The 19,887-nt window shown below is 41.1% G+C and overlaps 1 protein-coding gene across 1 annotated transcript in view; it reads right to left on the minus strand.

Moving 5' to 3' along the window:
* Window positions 1-5,846: 5,846 nt before the first annotated feature.
* Window positions 5,847-19,887, minus strand: part of ttyh3a (tweety family member 3a) — a 30,433-nt gene continuing 16,392 nt past the window's right edge. The window contains exons 9-15 of the mRNA XM_050068937.1: window positions 18,672-18,727; window positions 17,883-17,975; window positions 16,919-17,011; window positions 16,025-16,161; window positions 13,639-13,812; window positions 13,104-13,179; window positions 5,847-8,105 (exon numbers count right to left, since the gene is read on the minus strand). Coding sequence (XP_049924894.1) covers window positions 8,031-8,105; window positions 13,104-13,179; window positions 13,639-13,812; window positions 16,025-16,161; window positions 16,919-17,011; window positions 17,883-17,975; window positions 18,672-18,727 — 704 coding nt within the window. The 3' untranslated portion in view covers window positions 5,847-8,030. The remainder of the gene's footprint in view (window positions 8,106-13,103; window positions 13,180-13,638; window positions 13,813-16,024; window positions 16,162-16,918; window positions 17,012-17,882; window positions 17,976-18,671; window positions 18,728-19,887) is intronic.

Below are 19,887 nucleotides of genomic sequence, written 5' to 3' on the forward strand. Positions count from 1 at the left end.
TGCACCTCCTATCAGTGCTCTCAGTGGAAGATGTGAAATTTCACAACTCTGTAAAGTCACTGCCTTTGTGTTACTCTGACTCATAAACAAAACAGCGGCTCTAAATGTCAGTAAAAAAAACACCCAGAGTGGGAGGTGAGGAGTTGGAGTACATATGGTGAAGTATGGATGGCTGCCACAGAGGGACATTCCTCAGAGTGCAGGGGATTACAGAGACGCGGGCCACTCGCACATTGTCTTCATGACTTCCCTTCGCTATATCAGTCAGTCTCCAATTAACAGCGTGTATTGTCTGCAGGATTAGGAGCGGCAGGACAAGTCCCATTGGCCTGCAGAGAGATCTTACAGCAACTGGCACACAGGCCTTAATCCTGCTCAACATGTGCTCTGAAGGCATACCAAGTGGGAGTTTGCTATAATCCAGGTATCACATATCCCTGCTATACGAGGACTTGAACTTTATAGTAAGCAGCACTTGAGTAGAGGATGTGAGGAATTCGAAGGAAAACCTTTTTTTTCTCCTCTCAGTTAAAATGATTTATTTCAATGTTATGTGTTGTTTAAGCCCATTTCAGTCCATCCTGCCAGAGTCTACATTCAGCTTTTTAACAGAATATCAGAAGAAATACCCAATATGAAACTGTTTATACACACTAAATACGGAAAGGGTGTTAAATGTTTTGTCAGCACTTTTGCAGGAAGAAGGAGCAGACACAGGCTACCTTATTGTATGTTTAAGTCAGATGTCCCTACATTAATACTGGTGATTTAAACTGTCTGATTAGACTGTTTGTAGCTTAGATGGCAGCATAAAATGTGTTATATAAAGGTAATTTGCATCAGAGTCATGGTGCTTTGCCAAAATGCAAATAAGGATGCAAATAATGCTGTGCAACCTCAGACTGAGATAACTCATGAGTATTATTACAGGAAAACACCAACTCAGTAACTTTTCTTATGGGAATGGTCTAATTGCTGCAACACTAACTGGTGTAAAAGAGTTATGTACTGTGTTTTAATGAAACAATCTTGACTCCCTCCTTTTATAAATTGTGTTTTTGAATGTTTGCTGTAACCTTGGTAATAAGGAGACATTAGCGTCCTGGCTGTGAGCTGAGATGATGTGGTTAAATCTCTAATGTGGTTCATTTTTTAAGGTGAAAACCACTGGATCGTGACAAAAACTTCACACAGACGACTTTAAAAGAACAGGAAGGAAAGGGAAGAGCTTTGAGAAAGTCGTGGAGCATCAGAGTGAGCAGGACGAGTGAAAAGATGAGGCGAGGGATAACCAGACAGCTCCATAAATCCTTCATTAGGTACGTGCTCCCTCTGACTGGTCCAGGGTGATGCACTCAAAGGGGGAGGTGAGGTGTGAATAACGTGAGCGGTGACTCCCAGGACACAGCTGCCTCCCTCTGAGCCCGACCACAAAAGAGGCAAACCAGGCACCCCGTTTCCTCGACTCCCTCTGCCTCTGTAAGCATGGCAGTCACAAAGCAGCAGGATTCCCTCCAGAAATGGGAAACAAAGGTCCTCACGTCCTGTGTTTGCATTCAGCGTTCAGCTGCCTCATCTATCCTGTAATGACAGGGTGGACATGTTGAGAAACGGGAGGTGAAAGTGAACACTAGCGCAGTGAAGGAGATTAAAGTAGTTTTACTTAATATATTTGTATTTTCTGCTACTTTATAGTTCTGCTTCACGACATTTTAGAGAGAAATGTTGCACTTAAACTGGATTTATTTGACAGCTTTAGTTGCCAGTTAAGATTTTGCATTCAAAAATATATGATAATCTTATGAAATACCACACATTCTTGAAGATTAAAGGTCCAGTGTTTAAGATTTAGGGGAATTAAGTGGTATCTAATGGTGAAGATTTCAGACTGCAACCAGCTGAAACTTCTCCTGGTTAGAATTCCTTCACTGTTCATTGTCTGGGAGGTTTTTAACAGGAGTTGAATTATTCTCAGAGGTCTCTTCCTCTCTAAAACAAACGGACCTGGTGATTTAAACGCAAAAACGCTGAATAAAGGAGTTCTACATGAAATGAATTTATGTTTTTCCAACACTCTTGTCATGGAGGGGCTGCCAACTGTAGTGGCCGATGTGAAAACATGAACGGCCTGAGCCAGTGAGTACGTTTACATTCACCTAGTAGTCGAGCTAAGCTCATAGCTCGGCTAATCAGTCAAGTCGGACTTCACCTCTTGTTTGAGTATACATGCAGAAGAGAAAATCGAAATTCTGACCAAGTACGTCTGACTCCGCCTTGATAGATGGCGCTGTGTCCTTTATAATGTAGTGCGTATTGAACTAGTTCCGGTTGACCCGAAGAGGAAGCTTATGACGAATGAAGATGACGGGGCATGAATGTAGTTTCTTCATCCATCCACAAGTGCATCCTCTACTTCTTGGTCGCCATGGTGTTTGTTTATTTGTTTGTTTTTCCGGGAGTTACTGCACTGCTATGTACTGAACTGCTGCTACGTCATCTCCTTTCGTCCTGGGTGAAAGCCTGCGAAAGAAAAAGTGGTGCATGCGGAGGATGCCGAGTCCGACTCAAGTGGAGCAAGTGGATACATGCAGCAATAGTTTGATTTTCAAATTGAATTATCTAGGTTGCAGTAAGCTGTTTACATGCATTTAAAGGTCCGGTTTCAGTCAGACTAAGCCAAAAATTCTATTTTCTCAAGCTGCATGTAAACATACTGAATGTTTGGTCTATCCATTCTGGGCTACTGTAGAAACATGGTGGTGCAAAGCGGCAATTTCTGTAGACAAAGACCCGTTCCCTATTAAAGAAAAAATACTTACTATACTACATTCCATTTCTGCCAATATCTTCCCCCAAATCCTACACACCCGACCTTTAAACTACAGTTCTTAATCTATTTGGCTTGTGACTACACAAAAAAGCAATCTCCAGTTGGGGCTCCTTGTTGGGTTTCGGATGTCTATGAGTTGTTAGCATTTCCACCAGACGTTTCTCGAACTGTTCAAGGCTTAAAGAGGTAAATTGTCCAGTATTTCTCCCCAAAAAGCAACTATTACAAAATACAAATGCAAAAATCTGTTTTCTCCTTCCTTTCCCATTTATCATTACACAACCTCTCAGATTCGTCTTGTGACCCTTTGGCGGGAGCCCGACCCCTAACTCTGGAACCATTGTATTAAACTACCTGACTAAATAAACAGTAGTTAAAACCTTGAATGCACCAATGAGGAAGATTTACAAAACACTCCCTGCTCTGTAACTAAAAGATAAAGGGAGCTTTATGCTGGCTGTCAGTCTCTGCAGTCAGAATGGCAGGAAATACATATAAATATTTATGGGATGCTGCTTTGGAAAATCAGTCAGTAATGTCTTGCAGACATGATTTGTGTTTGCTAAACTAAAAAATGCAAAGCCACAGGTTTATGCTCTGATATGTCATTTCTTGTGGGTATGGAGAACATTTCTCTCACCAGAATTTCTGCTGAACAAAGACAAAGAAACTATAAGGTCTCAGTACGAAGGGCTGCGATGCTGCCTGCCCTGTGATTTAGGCTGATTAAACAGGGGCATCTTTAAATGGAAGTCTTGCCTGGTGCAGCTTTAACTCTCTCGTGTGTCTCCTGGCCGTCGTGCAGCTGCCTGGCATCGAGGAAAAGGGGAGCCGTGGTCTGACCACCTGGCAGAGAGCCCGGCCAGACTCAGGAAGTGTCTCTGGTAGAGGGTGGGGGTGTGAGGGTACAGACACCCCCTCTTCCTCCCTCCTCCACCTCCCTCCCTCTCCATTCAGCTCGTCACCTCAAAGCATTAGTAATGCATTCCTCCAGTCCAGCAACAAGCAGGGTAATTCAATTTCCTCGACAGTGAGACCGTGTGAAATTTCATTTGCATCTCTGGGTCTCTGTGTAAGGCGGGTTGTAAAAACCTCTGCCTCCATCATGCTTTGTTTGTTTACTGCTTTGTTTAGTTCAGCCCCCACAATAAACAGCAGGGAACCCAGGAGATTGTGTAATCTCTATATTCATCTTTTCAGACAGAAAATACCAAAAATGGTGCATTTTAATATCTTAGTAGTCTGGTTGTAGTTCCTACCAAAAAAAACCCACACATTTTAAAAGAATATTTAAAGTTCAGAGAAACATTTATAGACCAAATAAAAACAGTCTGGTCCAAATTTGTTGAGATTAAGATGATAAAAACAGTATGTTTTTAGGATGAAGAAGGTCCACTTCCTCTATCTTTTTATAATCCATTTCAACCCCCAGACTTCCACATGAGAAGTCAGTGTTTGGGGCGACAGCAGCTGGCTGGCGGTATGGAGGAAGTTGACAAAACCAGACTGGTGGCCCGGTGCTGACACTGACCTCTCGCCTGCTGTCGGCCCAGAGAGGTCAGAAACACAAAACTGCCTTTCTGCTCCACTCAAAGTGATCTGCATGCAAGCCTGTGGTCTGTCACTGCACTGCAGAACAAATAAATACCAACATACGCATTTATCTTGCAGAAACATCTTCTATCGATCTTCAAATTTTAGAAGGAGCTAAAAATCGAAAAAGTCTAAACTGAAATCCAAGTCTTAACTGAAACATCTTCAGTATAAATATGGGGAAAAGTTCATTATGTGCATTCTTATATTTAATTCTAGTTTTGTGTCTACGTCTATATTTCAACTCCTTGAAAATAGTTTTTTTTGCTGCAGCTGTCACCAAATTTACCCGCAGATATCACAGTTTCATCTAATTTTCTATTAAGTACTTAACTTATGGAACTTTTCTCATTTGTCCATTTTGTGCCTCCTTGTCTCCTCTCTCCTCCATCCTCCTGTCTGTGACCTGGAACTCAACCTCAGCGAGCTATGTCAAGGGATGTCTCAGTTCCTTGTAATAGGTGTTTGTCTTCTGTGTAGTTTTTATTGTTTGCGCTGCACAGCATCTTGAAACTTACTTAGAATAAAATGCATCTCGAGGAGAGAGGAGGCTTGTCGGAGGATGTATGAGCAAGGACACGCAGGGGTAACTTTAAAGGTAGTGTGTCTGGCACCCTTGATGTATAAGAGGTGTAAGCGGAGTGACACACAACTGATGATGCAGCTGTGCCACAAGTCATATTTAACTGACATCACAGTAAAATAACGGCACTGGAACACTGATGTCTCATTTTGTTAAATGTCTGTTGCTTTGACTCCTCTCCTCATGTCTTTTCCTTGCCTCCTCCACTTGCATCTGAGGAGAGGAGAGGAAGTGAGGAAAGGGACTGAGAATGTATGAACTAGGAAATGAGAAAAGCCTTTGGTTCTGATGATATTAATAGTAAGTGGCTATCCAGGGTCACCAACTAAATTAACTTCATGAAACAGATCATCTACATTGATTGTCTTAGGTGTCTCTGGGGTCTGTGCCATTTTGATCAGATCTCTCTTGCAAAAAAGAAAGTGTATATCAAGAGATTACCTGGTTAATGAGAAATTAATGAAAAACAAAACAAAAAAAAACACTATAAAGTATAATCAAAATATAATTCACACATTTACGTATAAACCTAGTAAAGAAAAATTACCATTTGTTAAAACCTTTCTTGTGGATAAATGTAGTGCATTACATATATTAGCGATATTTCAATAATTTTTATTGTTTAACTCAAGGAACAAAGAGTTTTACTTGTTAAAACACCATAAAAGAGTGTTAAAATAACTAGTACCTCTGTGAAAGTAAACAGGGGTGAAAACAGAGCTGGCAGTGAAGTTATGCTGCTACCTAGTGTCTGTTCCTGGTCACGCTGACACGACGCATCAGCTTCACAAGTGAAACATTTAAATGCAAAAACAAAGAAATCCAAACAATCAGCTGCACTACAGTTAAGGTTTGTTTAATTTTAAAACACAGCATTCAAGCTCAATATAACCACAGGTTTAACATGTACACATTTTAGAGATTGCAAAAAAATGATGTATAAAATAAAAACGATGACATCTACAGTGATTTTTTTTTCCAGAAAAAACTCAAAGAAAATTAAAATCTATTTACCGTATTCACATTAATGAAGCAACACATCGTGCTTGCTAACGATCCTAAAATAAAAAATAAAAAACCAAAAGCAAATCAAATAGAAAAAATGTTTAAAATGTGGAATAAGCTTTTTAAGAGATAAAAAAAATGAAATGTCAATTTCAGCCACTTTTTTTTCTTCATCTTGCTAATGTTTATAATCTGTACAAACAACAAAGAGAATATGACTACTACCCAAAAACAGAAAGACTGCATCAGTGTAATAATGTTTTACAGAGCGTAAATGATTTGAAATAAAGTCAGGCTCATTTTCTCATCTGATCGCGCAGAGGCAGCCAGGAGTGGTCAACTTTACAAAGTGGCCTCGAGTAAAGACATTTAAAAAGATATTCAGATAGTAAAAGAGTTGTGCTTCACTTGTTGGCACAGTCTCAAAAAACAAAACAAAATCACCTCTTGCACTGGTCACAATGCACATCTAGGAGAAGCAAGTACAAACATCCCACTCCGCATTTGAAGGATCGTCACGCTTCAACAGGCAGTCAGCAGGTTTTCTTTGACAATATCCAGATTATAGAGAGAGCAGAGTTATCACAATCCCTTCACAGCATCCACTCACTCAGATCTACTGTTGTTATAAATGCTAAAACACATTTGTGAGACACTGCATTGCCAATGCATAAAGTTTCTCTCTGAAACTGAAACTGCCATATGCATACTGTCACATAAACTTGCTTTAAGATTCTTGCGAGAGGAATTTTGGACTCCAAAACGCTGTACATCATTGCCGCATAGAGTCAAGGGTGTGTGTGGACAATCCCCAGTTCTGTTAAGGGTGATGAGGCTTTACAACTTAACAGGTACACGGAGAGAATAACAAGCAGTCTGATGAAGCGGCAATTTATCGTAGTAAGTCTAGAGTAATGTTGCAGAAGACATCACGCACAACTCTGTCCCCCTCTGCTTCACCATCCTCTTCAAAGGGCTGTAAAAAACAAAAAGTTTCTGCTTCCAGTAGTATAAAAACGTCTCATTTGTCACACTTGTTACGGTTGCATTCTTTTTTTTTCTCGTCAAACAGCTGCTTTTTCATCACGCAGCTCATCTTTGTCCTCATCGAATCCTCTGAGAGCATCAAGTTCACAGCTTCACAAGTTTATAGTCTTTGCTGCAAAATAGTGGCTCACCAATGTATTTAAAAAAAAAAATGCCACAGGAAATAACAGTGTCCAATGGGGGGGTGGGGGGGTGGGTAAAAATCAGACCTGTAAGACGTGCAATACGGCAGGAAAACTGGTCCCAGACATTTGATTTAACATAAAATGCAAAAACAAGCCAATGTGCATGTGTGATAGACAGTATGGCTACTTAAACTGGAGAATAACGCACATCTTGTTGCATTTCAAATTTCACAAGCAGAAAAATGAGATGTCGCACTGTGAAATTAATCTACCCTACGACAGATTCATCTACGCTGTGTGTTATGTGAGAAACAATGTCCACAATTAAGCTGGAAAGAAAGCAGTTGATTCCTCCCAAATTTACATGTAAGGCAGTTCTCTTAAGTCTCCCACGGCGATGAGAGTGCAGTACAGTACTTAACAAAACAAAAACAACAAACAGTAGTAATCAGTGTTAGTCTATGAGCACTTCCAGAGTCCTCAACACTGCAATGTCTTGTAAGATGTGATACCGTACATGGTGGTGCATTCATGTGTAAAGAAGGAGTGTAAAAGTCAGTCCAGTTGGAGAAGAATTCCCAGCAGCGATGATGCTTCTTGCAATAATAAACATCAGCCAAGGGTTGTGGAAGATGGAGAAAAAGCATATGTGCACTTTGATCTGCAGGACTCCTCAAGTTTTGCTTCAACCAATCGGCGAAAAGCACATTTGGTTTTCCATTTTAAGTCAACTGAGACAGCGGAGGAAAGCAGAAGGAGGAGTGGCTATATGAGAAATAATAACTGACTGACTGGATGAGAGACTTCAGAGATGTCAGCGCTGCAGACAGGATGAGTCCAGTGTTGTCTAGTGCGCTGGAGGAGGGTTGTTGGGATCTGGTCGGCTGTTGGCCAGGTACTTTGCCCGCATGCTGGAGGTATACTGCGGACGAAAAATGAAAATGACAAACAAAACCCGACATGAATCATGATCTCTTTCATCATAGTTAAAACATTTACTTACAAGCAGTACAAAAAGGGTCAGTCCAGTCTTAACACACTCCATGTAGGGTTTTCTCATTATTACATGACTTACATTTAAAGATGCAGGTTTTAAAAGGGATAGTTTGGATTTCCTTAAGTAGGGTTGTATGAGGTCCTTATACATAGTCAGTGTATTATCTACAGGAGATTGCAGTCTGCACACTCTGTTTGGAGAAGCAGGCAGGAGTACAGCCTTGGAAACTGGGCAATGCACTGCTGTTGATGAGGCCTACAGCAAAACATATTGTAGCCACCAAATAAATGAATACCAATTTAAGTGTACACTTTATTTTGAATATTTTCACGGCTTAATTTTGTCATCAGACAGCCCTTTCTTACGGGGAATTGAAGCCGCTGTATTGCTCTCTTCTAAACCACAATTTTACCTCACAGAACTTGGGAGTTGCTGGTCTACCGCTGCCTTGATCAGTCACTTTGTTTGTGTTATTGTAATACAAACAAACTGATCAAGGCGGTGCTAGACCAGAATCTCCCAAGTTCTTTGAGGTAAAATGACACGTTCTTGTCAATGGAGTCTGGTGGCTCCTAAGACAATATAGTAAGTTTCACTTTCAGGTCAGTTCCCTGTTGGAAAGGGCCGTCTGATGGCAAGATAAAGCAGTGAAAATATTGTAACTATAGTGCACACTTAACCTAATATATGTTTTGCTGCTCCCCCTGTCCAGAGGTAGCAGGTTGCTTAGCTTCCATGGTGGTACTCTCGCATGTTTAAAAGCTGGGGGCATGCCGTCCACCATCGACTGTAGGAAATCCACGGTCTATAGACAACTATCTTGTACAACTTCAAAAATCTAAACTATCCCTTTGAAGCCTTTAAAAAATGTACCTTTTGCTGTAGTAAACAGATTCAAAGGCTCAGTAATTTTTTGAGTGAGAAGAAAACCCTTTTGGTAAATAAAACATCAAAAGCACCAGTGGAGGAACATACAGATACGCACATTGGACACATCAAAGCTCGACAATTCATTCAACAGATCAGAGAAAATCCTACACGGGTTACCTTTCGAACTAGTTACTCCAGAGCGCTGGAATCTAAAGGGATGTTAAATGATTCAAATACACAGAGAACATCACAGCAACAGCTACAGATGACTAGGACAAGGAGTTGTATAAATATATAACACAAATTCTTGTAAAATTATTTCACTTTTTGCTTTTTACCTGCGTGCACATTCATATACATTTAGGATGCACCCATGCATTTTTTTGATACAGGCGATACAAGCACAAAAAGGCTGCATTTCAAACTCATGTGGAAACACTAAGCTTTCCATTTGTAATACATTTACTTATGTTGCTGTCAGAATTCAGAGACATTTGGACAGCCTGGTACGCATGTGAACGCTGAGTATTTGCACCAACATGGGGACCATGAACCAACATGACTTACCTTGGATGCTTAAGAAAAGCATGTATCATTTGTAGGGCTGTAACTGTTTTTTAATTGTTATTTGTTTTGCCTATCATATCAGAAAACAGTGAAAAACATGTTTAGTAATTCCCCATATCCTTAGCTGGTCTTGTTTTGTCCAACTTCATAATAGTGTCTTGAGCGTAAATAACTTCTACATCTACACGGACTACCTGTCAGAGCTGGCAACTGCTGACTGTGATTAACTGCTGACTGTGATTAACCCAAACACCCCTAGTTTCACTGTCAGTCTAAATATGTTCAGTGCCACTTTGCCATCGCAGTAATGGTGGCAGTGATCACAACAAATAAATCAGCCAGCAGATTTGTCTATAGCACTAAATGCAGTAGTGGTAGGTAAAATATCAGAAAATAAAAATATGCAAGGTCAGGCCCCATCTCACAGAGACGTGTTGCTAGAAAGACAATACCAGCAAAACCAGTGTTTCCTATGATATGGCACACCTGCAAGTGCTACTCTGGTGTGCCGTGCATTGCGCATAAAAGTTAAAATATTCACAACGTTTCAGCGCAAGGCGTGGAGTCGCACTGTTTGTCAGTGTTACACTTAAAATCAAGTAAGAGGTGGGATTTACTACTGTTTTGATGCTGGTAGATGTGGTAGGAACCCTGGAATATTGGCAAATGCGGACGACAGGTTGATAATATGCAGTATTTAATTACAATGAACACCACCCCATTATTCAATTATTGGTGAATGTGTGCACGGAGTTGCATGAAATGAATCTCTCTTGTGAGGAGAATGCCATTTACTATGAAGATAAATAGGCTAGCTAGCAGGTTAGCTGTTGGAGCTTGAGAGAGCTGTGTGTGAGAGGGAGGGGGAATTCATCAATCATTTCGTGATAGTTTCATGTTGGCTACTGTGGCTTTAAACATGGCGATGTTGAAGTGGCCACACCTGTGGCGATGCGTCTCAGTGTGTGCTCATACAAAAAAGTTGTGCCTTCATTTTCCTTGTGTTACACACCTAACAACTGAATCCCTGATACTTCACCTCCTGAGATCACCCTCACACCCAAGAACCAAGACAAAGCAGACCCACATGAAACAGTTTAACGGCTTCATGATTTCACTCTGTCATTGACTCATAGGTCACAGTGAGCCCCGGGGCAGACTTACAGCTTCACATGTTCCTCCCAATACATCTGTGGTGCAGGGGGGTAGGGGAACATGCAGCCCAGGGCCACAGAAAACAAATCAGGTGAGACACCAGGTGGGACACTTAGCAAGAGTCAGGACAGAGGGGGGGAGTGGGGAGGAGGGGTCCAGCAGCCCTGGTGGGACCTGAATAGAAGGTGAGTAGAGCTGGGAGTTTGGGAGGTGGTACAGAGGAGGAACAGGCCAGCAGGTGGAGGAGGCGGGCTTGTTTTGTACCTGTTAGCATAGCAGATGAGGTTACCAAAACGATCTTGAACTCTCCGAAGGCTTTAACTGCCAGATGTGACCGCTGTTACTGTCCGCGGCAGTCAAATACAACTGTATGGATTCGCAGGAAAAAAACAAAAAAACGACAAGAAGAGAGTATAGAGAAGATACACAAAGCCACACGGACACCAGGGAGGGGAGGATCTCTGGTGGAGATTCAGGCCGGGGGGGAGCAGGAGGGAATGTCTGAGGTTTGTTTCTCATACATGATAAAAACTGGTCAACTTGTATCAAGTCGCAATTTCAAAAAAGCTCTTACACACCATAAAGTCTTAGTGACAGTCATGTAGGGTCTTGACTTGGAAAGGAAATAAAGAATCCCGCACACTGTCCATCACTTGCACTCAATTTATTGATGACATGCATTTTATGTCGTAGAACAAAACGTGAAAATCTCTTAAGCTTGTGTTAACCATAGATCTTATTTCAGGCTTCTAACCAAAACCCCATTCAAAATACCCATTGAATTCGAGACAAGGAAACCCTAAGTACAAAAATGCTAAGTCATATCTGTGTTTGAGGACTTATTCCTCCAGCACTCTATAGGCTCTCACCCATGAAAAAGCTGCCAGTAAGAGGACACCAGCAATAAACATGACTCTGAGCTCTTTTTCCTGGATTAGGCCTGTTCTCTTTGTCTATATGAACTTTGCATGATGGAGGTATGAGGATGAAAATGTCAGTAGGTGATGGACAGTGCGCAGGATTCTTGATTTTCTTTTCGACTTGTATCAAATAAAGACAGAAAACACTGCCATCTCATACATATACTGTATGGGTCAGGTTACAGTTTGACACTTTACTGATGCATGTAGGGAGAGTAAGTTTTGTTTTGCTTCCCTATACATAAATAGGGGCAAGTACAGTGCTGCCATGCTGAAAGAGACACACTGTGTAAATCAGACTGTGCTTAGCTCAAAGAAACAAGAGCTACACAAAGTACGTTCTCTCTAAATACTGGTTCCCTCACTGTCCAGTTACAGTACTAAGGTTCTACCATGGTAGTGCTACAGTTAACAGTGTGCCATCATATAAAAATGGCAATCATAATGTTTATCCAAGTTTCTGTGGCTCCCAAGTTAATATGTACGCTTTTCTTATGGGGTACAGTGATGTAATAGAGACCAGGGTTCTATGTTGTTAAAAAGGGCGTTTGCCAATGCAGCAACTTCTCCAGGGAACCAAGAACCTTTTGAGGAACTCAGGAACTAAACCTGCATTTTGACTCAAGAACCAGGGACTAAATTTAGTTCCTGTAGGATAGTTTAATATGTATAAAAATGTCCCTGCTCTAGAGGGAATACTTTCTGTTGGTTCAGGAGGACTGGTCAAACATAGACGCCGCAGCTGCTTCAACTTGTATTCACAGAATAAAAAAGTACTTCTAGTATTGATTATTATGACAAGGGGCGGATATGTCTTGATAATTATCAGAGTTGCAAACAAAGTTAGGCTTTGTTGTCAAGAAAGAGAAAGATTGAGAGAGTGTGTGTGTGATGAGAGAGACAAAGCTGCAGTCAAGCAAGCTAGAGAGCGGCGATGAGGAAGTGAGTGAGGGAGAGCAATAAAACAATTTGCTGATGGTTACATTGCAGTTATGTTCTAAAGCAGAAATAAATGACCATTAAACACAAAGACTGTCTACTGTGGAGTCAGACGTCGGCAGTTTTCAGCCTCCTTTGCCTCCTCTGCATTTGTGCTTTTCACAAAACAGTAAACACACAAAAAAGGTTGACTGTATGAAAATTGCTTATCAAACGCCACCGTCTTTGTAAATTTGTCATTGGTCTAATTTGCATAATATTCAAGGTTCTTTAGAGGCTGTAAAAATGCAAACAGGAACATGCAAAGTTGCTAGTTTAATTCCTGATTTTAGTTCCTCTGGTTCCACAGTCGCTGGATCATTTTGGTTGAAAAGGGTCAATGGTTAGTCCCTCACAAGTGGCTGCCAAATGACCCAGAGGTGTTCCTATAGTTCTCATGTTTTTTTTTAAAAACAGGAAATGCGACACTTACCGAGGGCGGAGGAGACTCTCGTCCTATCAGAGGCGTGTTTTCGCAGCGGGAGTTTGGAAAGTTGGCATTCTGAGCCCTGTTGAATTAAACACACAATGAGATGAAACGCAACAAGCTGAGAAATGTAAAAACCCCTAAACGCTGCTTTAAAGACATGAAACAATATACTGTATACATGAAACTCTCCACGTCCGTTTTCAGCATGCCAAGGCATTAAAACATAGAGGCAGAAAATGGGGGATCCCCTCCCCCAGCAGTTTCCCCAACACTGAGCTTCACTCATGAGGCTGAGAGCTTTGAGTTTCACAGGCTTCACAGCTGGAGAGCAACAGCTGCATCTGCTGTCCACTGCTTGACTTTCTATAGTAGAGCTAAGCTCCTCTCTGGGGATGTAAATACCGGCTCCTGAGAACATGACATATCTAATATCAGCCGCAACCTCAGGCTGTGAAAATAAATTATCTACCACTTCTGCCTTTCACTTAGTGTGGATTTCTATTTATGTTCACAGCAGTTTAAAGCAGTGGTGACTTACATGTACTCTGTGACAGGTGCGTTGCTGACGGTGTGGGCTGCGGCGGGGATGGAGGTCTCACTGCCATAGCTGCTTCCACAGCTGTACAGGCTGGGCATGTGGACCCGGTACAGGTTATCATGGTTTTGCCGTCCTCCGTGGCTCAGAGACTCATCCTCACTGTCCTCCTCATTCCTGTAAACATCACACAGCACTGTGAAACCACCACCAGAGGGACCCCCTGTCCTATCTGACTGATGACAAAGGAGAATCTAAGTGCCACGTGGTAACGTTTTGTGTTCATTCTCAGTCACATTTCAATTCGCTTTCATCGCTGCCTGAGGGAGAGAAAACAAGATGAATTCTCTGCTGTGTGAAGCAAAGATGCAGTTTTCCACTGACCTTAATGGGGCTGAACAAAGACGGTAAAAATAGCCTCATGTAATTGGTTCAGTTTCTGCAGGAAAATTAAAAGCCCTAATATTGCTTTGGCACTATAAATGTGTTTGTTCACGTTGTCAAACAAAAGCAGTAGCCTACTCCTGCAGAGAGACTGGATTCCACTTGATACTTTTCAAACAATGAAGCTCAATAGAGTTTGTGAGGAAACAACAATGCACTGAACATGGTCTGTCAAAACAGAGCAACAGTGACATCATGGAACTTGTCTCCCTCTAGTGTTCATCTGACTAACCCCCCCAAAAAACATCTACTAAGTGAAGAGGTTATTACATTGGTGATGGTTCATTGTAGAACCAGAAGACCTTTGGAAGAACTATTATTTTTCTGTGAGGACATGTTTTACCTTGAAATCAACATTATTTAACAAACTAAAACCGTATTTTTAACATCTTGTTTCTGTAGAAATGAAGATATCTTTTTGCTGAATGATAACAGGTTTTATACTGTACATTTAAAGGTGAATTGTATAAGATTTAGGGGGATTTGGTGGCAACTAGCAGTGAACTGCAACCAGTAAGAATTCCTTCAGTGTTCATTGTTCAGGAGGTTTTTATCTGGAGACAAATTATCCACAGAGGTCTCATCCTCTCAAAAACAAAAGGACCAGGTGATTTAAATAGCTGGAAACACTGAATAAAGCAGCTTCACATAACAATTCAGGTTAACTCTGGCACGGCTCATTGCAGCTGGGCTTCTTACTATGATGGCAGCTGCGAAATGGCCCTGTGTGAAGCCAGTGTTTCGTTTGTTAGTTCTGGGCTACTGTAGAAACATGGTGGTGCAACATGGCAGTCTTCATAAACAAAGACCTGCTCCTTTTGTGGATATATATGGCTCATTTTACGGTAAGGAAAACACAATTCTTACTTTCAGGTTAGTATACACTAAAGAAAACACGCTTTTATTTCTGCCAATATATCCCTCTAAATCCTACACACTGAACATTTAAATAGACACATCAGCAAAATCTGTAATTTAGACAGAATACTACTGTTAATATTTGGGGTGCATGAGATGTGTTGATATTTTCCCACTTATTTGACCAAATGCTACTTTTCATTACAGTACTTTTTTTTACAGTGCACAGGCATTTTTCTGAATATCTAATCCATGAGATCACAGAACTTGAGTGCAGCTTAAAGTGGGTATATCAGAGAAAAAGGTGACTTGCTCATTGATCAAATAATCATCCTGCCCTCGACACACTAACCCTAAATATTCATTATAAACTTTCATATATTTCCAGATGAGGTAGAAGAAAATTAGTATGTTCAAACAGAAACAAAACAGAACAAGCTTAGCAGGAACCACTGAGAAAAACAGAGTGGTAGCGTGTAAGCCTTTGCTTTATAACAGGAAGCACCAGCTGAGATCAAACTGATGAACATGCCCCCCAATTGTTAGGAGGGATCAGTTAATTATGTGGTGCAGCTGAGCTGACTGACGGCTGTGCCTGGGAAACCACTTTCCTCGCAGTCATCCTGCAAACCTTATCTGCTGCTGATAGGACAAAGACATCAGAATGATTTCACCCCTCGGCTGCAGAAGACGACACCAGCTCAGGCGGTGGTTTATGATAGATTTAGGCCAACTCGGCACAATTAGGGGGGATAACGGGAAGCAATCTATTTGAGGAAGCAGCTGGGGCCTTCTGGACACGTCCCAGTGGTAAACACAGCCGTACACAAAACTAATCGTGTTTCTCTATCCGTGTAGATTTATCCTGAATTTCGTTGTCTGCTTCATTCCCGTGCCGTGTAAAAAGAAGTGCTGAGGAGGGTTAGAAAAAATGCCATAAAGCCATAATTAATTGATAGGCTTATCCTCTTAAATTATTTCTCACTGTATACACACTCCTGTGCACGAACTTAGCTTAAAAGCTTCTGCACTGGCTCCTATGTGGTTATGAGTTGAGGAATGTATGGGTGGCCAGTAGATGTCTCACCTCTTGCTGTGCCAGGTGTGAGGCACACTGCAAACAATGGAGCTGAACATGAGAGCAGTGATGAAGGAGAAGAGCGCGAGGTAGATGACGCCTTCCAGTCCGTCATAACACAGTCCTGTCATGGCCTGAACAAAGTCCTGTGAAAAGGGGAGACACCACTTTTATAAAAGGCAGGTAGGGCCAGATCAAAGTCTGCATTCAAACATCTACAGCAATTTGAGAAACCCAAGAAAGAGAGAACCAAACGATAGTGAAGAGGTAGTAAAATTCAGCATGTGGATTCTAAGAGTCTTTAAAATGCATCTACTGTGATTTCTAATTTAAAGTAGGTCAAACAAATGAGCTCACGGTTGGCAAACTAGAGGGAGGGCAGTGCATCTTTATCTGGGTTTGAAAAGAAGTACTACACCCCACAATATCATGATTGAGAATCCCCATTCTGCACAGCACAAACACATTTTGTATTCTACTGAAGATAATCTAATTCTCATGACATAATGAGCTTTGGTGGTTAAATTTTTAAGAGAGGAAGCAGAGCAGAAAGCAAAGAGAAAGTTCTTGCTACAGTTGCACGTGCGCCTTTGGAATTTGGAAGCCACTGAGGGACAATTCTCCCAAGCACTGCAATAGCCAAGTACTTGTCATTCAGCCAGCTTCAGAAATGGTACAAAGCCAGCATCAACTGGTCAAGAACTCACATACAGGAAGGCAAATGTTATTTATGGTGACAGGTGTACTCAGCTGCACAAGCATAAAAAGAGGGTTTGCTTTATGCAGCTAAGCTGCACTACGAGGATGTCACAACAAATCAATTGTGCGGCGCCTTTTCATCAGACATGGAGCAACCCTACAGTAAGAATGTCTCGATTTGTAAGTCTTCTCCTCGCTGCTCACCATGTGCAGGCTGCGACAGTCCACCAGGGCAGTGAGCTGATGTAGACTGATCTCTGTGGTGTTCAGTATTTCCTGGATCTTTTCTAAACTTCCCTGAGAATTAACAAGGAAAAACACACGATTAGCAATATTGAAAGAGGCTTAACTTGAATACCAAATTTGGCAGCTGTTGGTGTTTGGATACCGCAAACAACCTTTAAAAAAGACATTGGAAACAAACTAAATTTGTATAATTCTCAGTATCTACATTGCAAAAATACAACCAAATGGAGTAAACAGTCAAGAATAAGAAATAGCTAACTTTTCCAGAATGGAGGAAGCAGGTAAGAAATAAACTGCGATTTTTTAGACAGTGATTAATTCAGTGATTATCCATTCTACACACATTTATCAGTGTCTTTCGTCAATATACAACAGTACACGGAAGCTTCAGCTGAAAAAGCAGATTTTAATGTGCGATACATTTTAATGCACTGTTTCCGTTCTTCCTCCAGTTCTCATTGCAGTTCTAGCAGAAAATACATCTGATAGCCTGATATAAACATTTCCACAACCTCAGCACATTTCTCTGTGTGGGTATGTGAAGTGAAATATGCCTCTCTCTATTCCCAATGTCAGCTCTCATTTGTGCCTCTGTCAACACAGTGTAAGGACCAGCGCCAGACAATACCACAGTGTTGTATTGACAAGGGCCAGTGAAAGCCTAATGCAGCTAAATGGACATAATGCAGGTCCCAGGTGGGCCGTCAGCAGATCTTTATGTAGACAGGTGCACTTCACTTCTCTGCAGGTCAGTCGTTTGGTCCCATTCACTGGGATATTCTGTCATCACAAACAGTACAATAGCACAGGACAGCTTATGGCCCGGTGTTTCGGGGGTAGGGAGGGTGAATGTTTATGGTAACAGCTACCCTCTAATGTGGCATCTCTAGTTAACGGTGTAGTGATGAGGCTGGAAACATACCTGAGTTTGTTTGTACTCTCTGGTGGCAGAGCGCAGCAGCTCAGACACGTCATCCTGCATCTCCACTAATGCTTTGTGGCTCCCCGAGAGCTTCTGAAATGAAGTATGAATACTGTAGCAGCCGGGCATATCACAGTCTTTCCAACATTTTAATCATTACATTACAACATTAGTTATCTATCTGCCTCTGTAGTGCTGTGGACATCTAGTGGAGGAGCTGAAAGGCTTACATACCATATAGTTATATATATATAGAGAGAGAGCTTCCTTTTCTTTACTGTCGCACTAACAATAGATCCCTGGACTTGAGCAGCACTCAGAAGTTTTGATTTATTCATGTGGGTTGCAAGATGAAATAAAGGTAGTCCATTAAAGCAAACTATAGATTCACAGTAAAAGTGCCATTCTGCCTCTCTAGCTTCTAACACACATCCTCTGATGCGCACACATGCTATCAGTACAGACAGACAGGAAGAGCTGCTCTGCATCTGTTTTCCTGCTCGCAGAATGGGAAGTATTGTACTATTGCATGGAAAAAAAGAGTCCTTCTTTGGGGCAATGGGAGTGACTCATTGTGCCAGCTTGAATTCTCACCTACCACAAGGTCATACATCATGCAGAGAATATGTCTAAAATGTTGTCACTGCTGAGAATTTCATTTCATAAACATGACATTAATGTTGAGCTAGTAAGCTACCAGTCAGAGAGCATATGGGTATTTATCTAAAGGGTAAATGCTTGTATTTAACACGTTAAATACACAAATGTGTAGTAAAATATGCAACAAACCTGCTGGAAGGGGTTTGTTTGTTCCAAATTGCAACTAAGGTAGTGCTGCAGGATATCTGTGGATTAAAAAAGGACAGAACATGTTAGCAGGGCCACGTAAATTAGCTGAGGGGTTGCAACTGGAACATCAAAGGTATTCAATTTAATATCACATATGACAGAGAAAAACAGCAAAACCTTACATTTGAGAGGCTAGAACAAATAGATTTCTGACATTTCAAAACAAATCAACTACTGTGCCAAAAAAGTTGCTGATTGATTTTCTGTTTATTCACACTTATTAGCTTGTTATAGATATATCAGTAGGGTTTAACAATTGATCAAAACTCTATGAAATCACAATGTAGCCAACTGAAATTTTCAAATCACAGGAGGCACAATATTTGTCAAAGGCAAAATGTGTGTCAAATACCATTTTAAATTAGATGTTGTTGTGTTGCAGAGGCATCCTGACCTACACATCATATTCCACAGACTTGAAAATCACCACACCATACACACCATCATGCCATAATCATCTTAATGTGTCTTTCAATTTAAAAAAGAGAGAATAACGATGTAAAAAATATCATTCCTTTTCATGTCGCAATTGCAACAACAGTGTAAATAATCACAATGGCCCATATATAAAGTTATTGGATTCTTTTTAATTCCCAAATATCGATATCGGCCTCAAACTCCAGTTCCAGTTGAGTCGAGTTATAATATGTTGGTAAATTTGGACTGTTAGTTGGACAAAACTTTAATTGTGTCAATGCATTAACCAAAAAATAATCGTTTCATGAAGAAAATAATTGGCAGATTGATTGATAATGAAAATATCTGCTGGTTGCGGTGCTATTTGACTATTTAGATCATCTGATATGGGGGGTCCTTAAAGCTTTGTACGACTGTTTTAAGATGAGCATGAGCACAGTGCACTAGTGGAGTAAAATACTGCATTCAAAACACCTCATTTTCCGAAGCTCACTGATCAGAGTGGAGGCATGTAATAATGAGTGGCAGAATGACGTCAAAGGTTGACCAATGCTTGAACACACTAGTTCGTACGTGTTGTCCAAACACGTTTGAAGGAGAGGTGATTTAAGTACGTTCCAAACAGCCACAAGCGAAAGTGCAATCAAAAGCCTGCCATCGTGATAACTGTGGAATATTTAAACGTGGAATACTTTGGGTCAGCCCCTCCTTCTAAAATATTAATGGTGTTGCACAAATT

This window comes from Epinephelus moara, chromosome 18 (genome assembly GCF_006386435.1).
Source record: "Epinephelus moara isolate mb chromosome 18, YSFRI_EMoa_1.0, whole genome shotgun sequence".
In the NCBI taxonomy this organism is placed as follows: domain Eukaryota; kingdom Metazoa; phylum Chordata; class Actinopteri; order Perciformes; family Serranidae; genus Epinephelus; species Epinephelus moara.